At 42.8% G+C, this 11,918-nt stretch overlaps 1 protein-coding gene across 2 annotated transcripts in view; it reads right to left on the bottom strand.

Annotated features, from left to right (window-relative positions):
- Window positions 1-9,289: 9,289 nt before the first annotated feature.
- The window catches only part of myom2b (myomesin 2b), a 29,868-nt gene continuing 27,239 nt past the window's right edge, over window positions 9,290-11,918 (bottom strand). For both annotated transcript variants that reach the window (XM_035156244.2, XM_035156254.2), the window contains 2 exons: window positions 10,811-10,936; window positions 9,290-9,842 (listed from right to left, as the gene is read on the bottom strand). In XM_035156244.2, the coding sequence (XP_035012135.2) occupies window positions 9,633-9,842; window positions 10,811-10,936 (336 nt within the window). In that variant the 3' untranslated portion in view covers window positions 9,290-9,632. The remainder of the gene's footprint in view (window positions 9,843-10,810; window positions 10,937-11,918) is intronic.

The following is an 11,918-nucleotide window of genomic DNA, read 5'->3' as shown; positions in this document are numbered from 1 at the left end:
AATAAAAGATTAAAATTAAAGCTGGGATGGATGTGTTGCCTGCTTGGCAGCAGTTCAGAAGGTGGGAGAGTGTTAGCTCTTTAAAGTCTCAGCAAGGATTTTTAAAGTTAATTTAAAACCGCACAGCAGACTGGAGCAAAGGTTCAAACTGCTACTGGTATACCTTCTGACCTGGTTCTGCACTGGTAAACCCGGATAAAGCCAAGGTACGGTTTCGATGGACAAAATGTGGGAGAAGATCTCAGCTGCAACAGGTGAAAAAAGTTCAAAGTAAATCGTTTTCTTTAATATTATGAGAAAAAGGCAGATCTGAGAGCACGAGGACACGACCCGAAGGCTTTTATCTCGAATGTTGCAACTTTTAAGTCATTTCTTGTTTTTTATTTGATGATTCAGAGCCATGCAAGATTAAAGCGATGAAATGAGAGAGCGAATGACATTGGCCGCGGGGTCGACTGCAAAGAATAGAAGTTTACCTCGACCGGCTGCTTTATGAGCTGCATCGTACATAATACACCTACATGTCGCAGAAATGAGTTTCACTTAAGCAGACATATAATGCACGTACTGACAGCGGCGGTGTCACAGATTTGATTCTTTCTCATTAGGCTTTCTTTAATCCTCAGGAGACCTCGTGGGCAGAAGTCCTCTCCTCTAATTGTAAGGTCACAGCCACGACCGCTGCCCTCTCATGTCCATGCATGCATATTAAAACGCTGCATAGCAATAATAGCTCCCTGCTGAAGTTAAACGGCTCACTTCACTTAACCAAAGGCTGGATGTGACCCGAGGGACTTCTGACCTCACGCGCTGTCCTTAATAAACAAGGAGGCAACTTTACAATTAAGTCAGCTTACTGTAGGCTTATATATATATATACAAGTACAAATTAACTGATTTAGAATGTTAAATATAAAAAAAATACAATTATATGATACAGGTAGACTAATGTTACAATAAAGCCCCTTTCACACAGGACAAAAAACAAAAAAACATCTGGATTCATATGTATATTTATAGGTTTAAAAGGAAAGCTTAAATGTGCCGGATTTGGCCACGCAGGATTCAATGTTGAGTACAATATTCATTCCCGGGTCTCCAGCAGTTACAGATATTTATCAGCTCTACTTTGTATTGGCTCCACTTCCTGTCTGCAGAGACGTAAACATACCCACATTTTCACCTTTTCTCTCTCTCTCTCTGTGTGTGTGTGTGTGTGATTTGTCTTTTGGAGCACAAAAACACTAAACATCGCATGACTACACTTACGATGCTCGCCATGCATATTAGCTGCGAGTCGCCATGCAGGCCAGTTGAAAGTGCTGCACTTGGGAATGTCCGCAGCCCCAAAACATACATTTACTGACCAAAACATCTTCTTGCATGGAGACGCCGAGACTGGAAGGAGAGCCAAAGCCAAAGCTATGTAACCAGTCTACACAGCAGCTGGCAGCTATCGCTCAGTCTGACCAGGAAGGCAAACTCATCCACTGCAAATGTGAAACGTTTACTTTTTTTAGGAGGTTTACCTTTGTTTAATAAAAACTACAGTTTTGAGTGTAAAAGGTGTATAATTGGAGAGCGGTTTGTGTGTGTGTGTGTGTGTGTGTCTGTGTTGCTGTTCCGTCTAGAAAGCAGCTGACTTCATGAAATCCTGAAGAAATCTATTTCTTAATGAGGTCTTTCAGATGACACCAAGGTTGAGCCGTATAGGATCACATATAGGATCAAAGATATATTACAAGACTCAGTGCACTTTATTCCATCTTCACCCTCTCAATACCTGCCTCTTGTACATGTAAGGTCATTTAAAATACAATCAGAGCTGATGTTTGTTCACAATTTACTTGATTTGATCATGTAAGGTCATTTCTTTTGTTTTATGGAGTAGGCCAGTTAGATTTAGACTTAAAGAAAAACAGATTATACATTTGTTATGTATTACCACATGATACGGTTGGGATGCGACTGTCCTCCAACCTCTATTTGCCCCTCCCCTCAGACAGGCGTGTGCCAGTGGCAGGTGTGATGAGCCTTCATCGTCATGGCACCACTGATAAAAACATGGTTGTCGAACAGTCATTATTGTTCAAAATGGGAAATAAAGTTGTCTCCAGTGTGTCAGACCTGGGTTTTGTCAACCCATACTCTTCCTAGCATTGTTTTTATTGCTCTGTATATTATGTCACCCAACTTCCTCCAATGTTCCCGTCACTTGTGATCACCAAACAATAAAACGTAACTAATGGTCATAATAAGTACTACTACCTAAAGAGTCCTTTATTTTTACAAGCCTCAAAAACCTCCTTGTTGAGCTTCCTCCTGTAGCATGCCAAGTCTCCTACATATCTCCTACCTACTACCAAGTAGTTGTAGATACACTAAAATAAACCAGTTGCAGAGCAAAAAAAAGGTTTGCATGAAATCAATGGATAACTAGAATCTTACTCAGTAGAGTGTAGAGCTCCGCCAAGGCCCAACAGTCCCCTTATGAAATCACATTTAAATTCACTAGATCCGGATTAGACCCTCATAAATATCCGTCCCCTAAACAAGCCTTATTATTTTCTTTCAGATTCATGAGCTTTTCTCAGAGAAATCAAGGAAAATGTTGAATAACACTCTATCCTAGCTAAAAAAAAGTGAAATAAAGATCCTGGATCTGACCCCTGATTTCGATCCACACCAAAATTTAACGGGTTCTTTCCTAAACCACAATCCTTTTACCAAGTTTCGTTGAAATCATTTTGGTAGTTTTTTGGGGTAAAAACATTGATCACACATTATTGATAATTATTACTGATCATGTGCATTTTAAAAACAATGACTTAGGTTGATGGACTTGTTTAAATGGTTTAAACTACTGGGCAATAAAAGGTAAAGTTATCTTTCTTGGACCATGTTTACTTCTATATTGCTCAGGTGATGTCAAAGATGATGAAGCACTATAAGGAAAAGAGTATTTGGGCAAGAACAGAAAGATGTGTAGAACCAGCTGAGATAAGGCTGCAGAAAATATTGTAGTGTCTGACGCCAAGAAGAGAATGAACGCTCGTGACTCTTGGCGGTCGCTGCCACGGCGGAGGGCCTGACGGTTTGCGAGGCAGTGAGAAAGGTTGAATTTGAAGTGGCTGATTACAATATAGCTCTCCTCCTCAGATTCTGCACCTCTGCCTAAGAAAGTGGCGACACCTGTTCGCTGTGCCTCGACAGTTTGACGCAGAAAGTCAAGAAGAGCACGTGATGTGCGGGACAGACAGGTGAGGAGAAGTCGCTGGGCTGCCATCACATAATAATCTCAGTGAGACAGCTGGCCCCCACATATCAAGAGGGGGAAAAAATGAGAACTGCCAGCAGACTTGCAGCTTCCTTTGTCTGTGTGACTGCGACATGTTGACGTGCATCAGGGGCTGTGCTGTTTCCAATCAGCTCCAAATTCATCCGCACACGGTTTGTGAGGGAATGAGACACGTTATTGTGAGACTGTGCATAATAATGCAACCTGCAACACAGACACATGTCAGGATAAACATAGTATTTATGATTTAATGATACTTTGCTAAAGTGTGCTGTCCATCTATCTGATTTCTCATCTGTCCTCTGTGCAGCTGCAGCCTCTCGTCTTTTGTCTCTCGTCCTACTGAAGTCACTGTATGGGCTTCTGCTTGCTGGTACGTCACCAGTGACACCTCCGGGGTGTTAATTGTGTTTCGCATGTGCGGAAAGAGAGAAAGAAAGAGGAAAATGAGTGAGTGAGTGTGTGAAGAAGAGAAAGAGAGGGGCGGAAGAGTTGCAGATTGTCAGTGTCTGGCTGTCTGGGTGGGTGTGCCTGAGAGGCTGCAAAATCATTTAAATTGGGGGAAAGGAATGCAGGAATGCTCGGTGGTGATTCTGATCGGAGCCAAATTTCTCTGTCAGAAAAGTCCCCAACCAGCCGCCTTGCAATTTCACAGTGATTGGAGAAGGAGAGGGGGGGAAGAAAAAAAGAAGAGAGTGAGGCAGGAGAGACTGAAAAAGGGAAGAAAATAGAGGAAGAGAGAGGGGTAGACATGAATAGAGAGTAGAGGGAGAGGAGTTAGAGGGAGATAGAGGCAGAGAGAAGAAGGGTATGGTAATACTGAGTTCATTTTTGTTGGCAATTCAGCGGCGGGGGGAGAAGAGGAACAGTGCTGTCAGATGAGTTTCCTTTCTTTCAAAAAAAAATAATAAAAATCAGCTTTCCAGGAAAAAGCACCTGAAGTTAAAATCACTCGTCAGTCTCGTTGTCTCCATTCAGACGAGTTTCTTTAAATTATTATTCATGTCCTTACTTCCACAGAGGGCAGGGTGACACATCATCAGACAGATGATGAGTTAAATTCATAAATTCATAAATTCGGACAATTTGGACGCTCCGGTCGGACTAAACCTTCATGCCGGAAATGTTACAAGAAAAGGAAAACCACGTGAATACGCAGGCGAGAGCTCACATGCACTTTCGGGTTTTTCTACAAAACAATGAGTCACCGCTACTTCCAATATGGCTCTACCGAGAGCAAAGCACATCCTTGCGGCTCTTGATTTATTACACGGTGTTGACACAAACAATGCGTCTGGATTTAATGTGTGTGAGGGCCCCACTGTATCCCAGCAGAGTGGCATTAGGGCTACTGAGTGGAATGGCAAGTAGGCGCCCTGTCCTTGGACCAGAGATCCAGGGTGTAAGCCCCTATGTTATCAAGCATCTGTCCCGGTGAAGCCTCCAACACTGAGTCACCAGACACAGGATCCAGGGAGCTGCTGTGGCGCCGAGCTACCTGACGTCCCTGCACAGACAGTGTGTTTCACTGCAAAGCCCTGCTTAATATCAGTGGAACTATACCAAAGGTGAACGTCAAGCATACTTCCTTGTTAGGATGAGTCATTTTCCACTCAAGGCAGGCAGTGGGCTTTGAACATGGTGGGGATAAAAACCATATATTTATGTCAAATAATGTGCCTGAGGAAAATCATCTGAAAGACAGACGTATTAATATGCACAGTATGAACGAGGATGGCACTCAGGAGAACGCATACCTCTGCTTAGGCCCAACAGCCACATCAAATTACACACACATAGATATGAGTTCCCTAAATATGTCTGATCATTTCTCTAAAGATTCATGAATAATTTCTATAGAAAATCACAAACATTTTTAAAAGTGCCCTATCTCACAATGTTAAAGACAGAGGAAACAAATTCTTGGACCAGCCCCCTGATCCGGATCCGCACCGAAATTTAATGGGTTCTTTCTTTGTAACCATGCGGCATTCTCCAACAAACCAACCAACAAACTAGAGTCTCAGTCTCCTTATGAAGACCCATTTAAATTCACTAGATCTGGATTTGGATTTGGATCTGCACCATGAATGTCATTCATCAACATGTCTGACTTTTTCCATCAATATGATTCCTTGGTAAAACTGTGAAAATGTTGAGGAGTGCCCTGTCTTGCAATGTTGAAGAAAGTAAAAAAGAAGTGGTTGGATCTGCACCCGGATCTGGATCCACACAAAACATTGTATGGGTTCTGCATCCTTCCACCAAGTTCTGTGTTAATACGTTTTTCTTTAATCTTCGTTAGTAACAACAAACCAGCCAACCAACGGACAGGGGTCATAACATTTTATGATGCGAAGACCGTGTACTTAGACTTTTGATGTTCCTGAAGAAAATCATCCAAAGACTATCAGTCGTATTAACATGAATCTAATCTGCTCACAAATCGTGGAAATATGTTGATAGTCAAACCTCAAAGAGCAACTCACCTGCTTTATCTTTCAAAATCTGCTCTGATTTTAGGTTTAATCTCCCTCACGTTTTTGCTTCCCTCTCTCCTCTCCTCTCCCTCTGTTTCCCTCCTTCCTCCTCCCTCTCCCACTCCTTCCTCTCCCTTGTTGCTCCCCTCCAGGTCTCTGCATCTCTGACTTACTCCTGACCGTCCTCGCCTCTCTCCGGTTGCTGTCCTTCTGCATTACAGCGGAATAAAGTCGTGATCATCTGGGCTGAAACGGAGAGAGACAAGATAGCTAAATAACCCGCTTCTTGTTTCTCTCCTCCCTCCTCTCTCCTTTATTAGTTCCTCTAACCTCTCGTTGCTCCTTCCGTTGTTCCTCATATTCCTTCTCCTCTCATATTCCCCAGTGTTCGTCTCTCCTCCTCTGTCATTTAGGCATAAATCAGCAGTAATCAATATCACTATCATAATAATTATCCTCATTTACACCCACAATGCAGAGCACAAATTGCAATGTTAAAAAAGGATATGTGTGTGTGGTTTGCTATATGTGTGGGTGTGATTGTACTGTGTGCGTTCAGTATATTTGAAATGTGGTTGTGTGTCAGTGCACACCCACAAAGTGTCTCTGCTCCTAGTTTATCTCATTGTTTAAACAGCACTGCTTTAATTAGGACAGGCCTGTCTAACTGTGTGTGTGTGTGTGTGTGTGTGTGTGTGTGTGTGTGTGTGTGTGTGTGTGTGTGTGTGTGTGTGTGGGTGTGTGTGTGTGTGTGCGTGGGTGTGCGTGCATGCGTGAGTGTGTGTGAGAGAAGAGAGCAAGTGCGTACAAGTGAGTAACACCGTCTGTGTGTGTGTGTGTGGTGTGTGTGTGTGTGTGTGTGTGTGTGTGTGTGTGTGTGTGTGTGTGTGTGTGTGTGTGTGTTACCATAGTGCCCCCATGTGGAGAAATGTGGAAAAGCATATATTCTCTAGTCTTGTTTCTCTCAACACACGCGCAGACACACTCACACACTCCAATGACACGGTGTTATATTTAGAAACACAATTTCATGCTATCAGCACTGGCTAGCTATTCCATTTAGATAGGAGCCGTCTACATGTGTGTGTGTATGTGTGTATATGTACGTGTGTGTGAGTATGCGCTTATGCGTGTGTGTGCAGTCGTGTGTCTGTATGTATGCATCTGTTTGTGTGTCTGCGGGTGCACAGGCTATCGGTGTCTTTCACAGAGACAAGCCCTCTCCCCAAGTTTGTTGAAATTGAAAGTTTGTCGTCATGGTAACATTTGGATTCTCGGTAATTATGTTGATTAAAAATGTGAAAATTAATTAAAAAGTCAGGGAAATGATCTCACAGCAGATGATCAGCGAAACATCAAAATGATTCAGATCTCTGTCTCTCCTCCTCTCTCTCCCACTCCACCACTCTCGTTTTCATGCACTTCAGAGGTCCTCGAACGCCACGCAGCGCTGAATTATCTACGTTCATCTCTCGCACTCTTCCTCACTGTTTATGTCCAGTTGGAATTTGTCTATGTGTCCATAAAGGCGGTGGCCGAGACGCCAATGCAAAAGCCACAACACCAATGCAAAAGCTACAACACGACCACAAAAGCCACAACACAACCGTTAAAGACGCAAACAACCACAAAAGCCACAACACCAATGCAAAAGCTACAACACAACTGCAAAAGCCACAACACCAATGCAAAGGTCACATCACATCGTAACAGCTACAACACAACCGTTAAAGATACAGCACCAATGCAAAAGCCACAACACAACCACAAAAGCCACAAGACAACCATTAAAGACACATCACAAGTACAATAGTCATAACACCAAAAAAGCCATGACACCAATGTAAAAACCGTGACACACCCGTAAAAGCCACAATATAAGTACAATGTGACTTTTACGTTTGTGTTTTCCATTAATGTGCTTGTGTGAGACGTCTCGGCCACCGTACATACAGTAAGACACACAACACAACACAACACAAGTACATAGGGACACTGTTCCCCTCTCCCTCACTCAACTCATTCCCAACTTGTTAACAAGCATGACAACACTCATCTCATGCTGCCAGAGCCGACACATCAGCAGCAGAAGTGACACGAAACAATAGCGACTTCTCTCTCTCTCTCTCTCTCTCTCTCTCTCTCTCTCTCTCTCTCTCTCTCTCTCTCTCTCTCTCTCTCCCTCTCTCCCCCTCTCTCGTTCGGTCTCTCCGTTACTCGGGTTCTCTCGCGCTCACGATCCCTCTCTTGTTCGCCATCTCTCTTTCTCCCAGACAGACAGAGTGAACAAACAGGCTCAGCAAATTATAATCTCTTTCTTTTATTAGCAACGGCAAACACAGAAACAATGAAGTTACCCTGCTACCCTCCCTCGCCCCCCCCCCCCTCTCTGTCTGCTGCTCTCCTCTCATCAGCTTTAATGAACCACAAATCTCATCAGCCATCTTTTCATCAGCGCTGCCATCACTACTTCCTGCTCAACTCTTTAAACCCGACTCCTGGCCTAATATCAGCTTTTGTTCCTGCTGTCGGCTGCTGACCAGGAGGACTGTACATTATTAATATCTGGTTGTAAGGTAGAATACATATACATTTCCCAGATATACATATATTTGAATTTCCTAATCGTCAGGGTCAAAGGAATGAAGTCTAGACGGTCTCCAGCGGCAGAAGAGTTGTTGCTCCACGTCTCCGTGCTTCATTGCCAGCTGATCTTCAGCATGTTCAGTATCTCTCCATGGTGATATCAAGGAGATCGCGTCATTATATATTTGCAGCGAGATCAGTTTTTAGTGCTGAAGAGGTGGCAGCATAATGACAGCTTTGTACAGCCTGAGATTTTTCTCCCTGTACCTGCGCATAACATGTTCTTTGTGAAAGCCTGCAGTCTGTCTCCCAAGCAGGTGAAAACATTACAGAGCATTCATCCGCATTGTTGGGTGTTGTGCAGTCACAACGTCCTCGACCTCCATTTTGTATTTTTGTGCATCATCATGCTTAGAGCTTTTTGGAAACATGTGATGGAAATCCTTCATGTATAAAACATGTGTCCTGACTGTGATACCAAGCCAACCCAATGATCATATGCAGAGCCATGCCTCCCTATAGGCAGCGCCGGCCCACCTCCCTCCACAGGAGCACGATGTGGCTTGGCCCTGTCTTCAAAGTGTGTGTGTGTGTGGTGTGTGTATGGGGGGGGAATTAAGAAATTCTACCAAGGGTTTCATAAAGGCCGCGTTAAAGATGCAGGAATCAATGAAAAATAAGAATTTCATTATAATTTTCTGCAGGGTACTGATATGGGCACGACAAAGCTATCGTTCTAAATATATAGCTTTTTTTTTTATTGCATAGTCAGACGTGACATATTGTGAGTATTCTGTAACGCTGACGTTCACTCAGCATTCTGAGCAGACATCTCCACAGTGGTGACCAACATATACTCTGTATAGTGTCTAGTGAATTGATTCAAAAGTGGATTTTTTAAACCTTTAAAACATTTGTACACGAGTTTGTCTGTGAAAACTATGATTTTATTTGTTCTGTTTGGTTTACATTCACGCTGTCAATTCAAAACACATTTCATTCTTTTTCCAGCAATACTTTTATTCAAATTTCAGCTTTAGTCAAGTTCATTTCAGTTACTTTTCAGTTCAGTTAAACTCAGACTTACAATACTCATCACATAGCATTGCAGTTATTATTTTTACCTGTCTGGGTTTTCTTGACACTCCATTTCATTAAATTATTTTAATATTTGTCTGAAGGACAGCGCCTGTAAAAGCTTCTAGGTGTGGTCTATGTGTGTGAATATGTGAGTATATTTATTCCTCTTATATCACTTTCATGCTTTTCTACTTCCTCCTGGTGGGAGTGGGGCTCTTCGCACCTTTTCCTAGTGCTGGCTTGGGAGGGGCGGGGCTCGGAGCGGCGGGGGCAGGGCTTGGAGCCGGCTGGCTCTTAGACTGAGGGATCTCAATGGGGAGTTTGGGAGGGATGATTGTTTTAGGAGTCAGGGTTGGTTTCGCCTCAGGGATTTTCTCTCCATGGCGGTACACACTCACCTGGAGAAAAAGGGAGGAGGACATGGTGTCAACAGTATGCAAACATTTCCCATCCACACATTTACTCCACTGCATATATGTATGACAGTAAAATAAACTAGAATAAACACCCTGCCCTGCCTCCGCCAACTGTAGTGCAGTCTCATCCCTGTGACCTTTGACCTCTGGAATCTAATCAGTTCATCTTGAGGTTGAAGTGACAACTGCTCCAAATTTAAGGAACTTCCCAAAAGGCAGATTTGAGAAATCATTTTCAGGAGGATTTGTGAGGCCACTGTGACCCTGACCTTTGACCTTTGAATCACCCAAATCTCATCAGTTAATCTGTGAGACAAATTGAACATTTGTCTTAAATTTGAAAGGCATTGACAGGGCTAAAAAAGGGTGTGTTGTGAGATCACTGTGACCTTTGACCTTCAAATTATAATCAGGTCACCTTCAGATCCAAGTGAATCTTTGTGCCAAACTAAATTAAATTATCTCTGGGTATTCCTGATATATCATGTTCACAAGAGCATCAGGACCTTGACCTTTGGCCTTTGACCACCAAAATCTAATCAGTTCTTCTTTTAGTCAAAGTGAGTGTTCTCTGTCGTTGTTCTTGAGATATCATGTTCACAAAAATGGGACATATGGATGAAAAACCTCAAACGATTGGCTGTCGTGCAGGCATAAACGAGGCCGAAATATGTTGTGGTTTTGAGCATTTTGAGTCTCAACAAAGGAATACTACAGGTCAGGACCGTGCAGTAGTTTCAATGTTAAAACTGTGAAATCGGGTTCTGAGAAAAGTCACAAGGTCAAACATCAGGTCCGTTACAGCTCCTGAAAACAAACAAGTGTGATCACGGACATATCTCACTGCCAGGTCGTGATGAAAACCCCAGATTTGTGCCACAGATGGTCTGAAACATTTCACAGCTTTAAGTAAATCCAGTCATTTGCAGTAACACAGCAGTGACACTCACCACTATATCCACAGATTCCCCTCCGTATTTGTTCTGGACAATCATGGTGTATCTGCCGGAACTCTCCATGGAAACACCTTTGATCGTCAGACTGGCAAACTTGCCCTGGTCCAGGGAGACCACGTACTGAAACAGAAAATCAAAGGTTGAAATAAAAGATGGAAAAAGGCAGCAGAGGGATTTTAGCATGATTTAACATTTACAAAATGCCTGCCACTTCGAGTTTTATTTAAAAATGGATTTGAATATGACTCAGCGCTGCAGCCGGAGCTCTGATTGGCACCTCTCTTTAGCAGAAGTTGAGCACTGCTCACTCTGGGCTTGGTGGACACGAGGACTATTGATTTGTTCCAGTCTCTCTGTTCAGAGCCCTGTTAGCTCAATCGAAATCTTGTGGTATTAAATGACAATAAAAACATGTTCCATCGCTTCTTCTTGAGACCACAAAGACAAAAATGTGTATGATTAAAGTCTCCAGAGTTGGACGACACATGCATCATCATTTTTCAGACGCCTGAGAGAAGATCGAGTCCTCGCATTCTGACTGATGAGCCCCCGCTCTCATATACCTGCCCACTCATTTGCAAGGTCTGGTTATTACTACAATTAAATGGAGTGGTGCTTGTAGCAGACTAATTGCATCTATTAAGAGAAACACCTTTAAGTTTAAAAAAAATAAAACTTCTGGCTTAAAAACAATTATCCACTCATCTAAATTATGCAATTTCTTTTTTTTTGTTTCTAACAAAAATGTAAAATCCTGCTGTATAAAAAAACAACATATTCTGTCATTTATTTTTTGGGAAGTAACAATGGTATCTCCTCCAGGTCACCTCTATTTAAACCTGTTAAGCTTTACAGTCACACTCATTTCTATCCTGAGTTTCAGTGCATTAGCCTCTCAGTCTGTATTTAGTTTGTGTTTGTTTTTTTTCTGTTAATATCTTCAGTAGCCAGTGCGCTAACTCGGCAGGGGAGAGACAGGGGAGAGACACACCTGAGGTTTGGGAAACACATCACTGAGGATGTCAGTTCTTGTTTTAGACAGATTATTAACAGGTGAGGGAATGAATAAAGACTTGAGCGTAAATTCCTCCTGGACCGGGGG

The sequence above is a fragment of the Hippoglossus stenolepis genome, chromosome 1 (assembly GCF_022539355.2).
Source record: "Hippoglossus stenolepis isolate QCI-W04-F060 chromosome 1, HSTE1.2, whole genome shotgun sequence".
Classification (NCBI taxonomy): domain Eukaryota; kingdom Metazoa; phylum Chordata; class Actinopteri; order Pleuronectiformes; family Pleuronectidae; genus Hippoglossus; species Hippoglossus stenolepis.
This window is presented reverse-complemented; position numbering and strand designations above follow the sequence as displayed.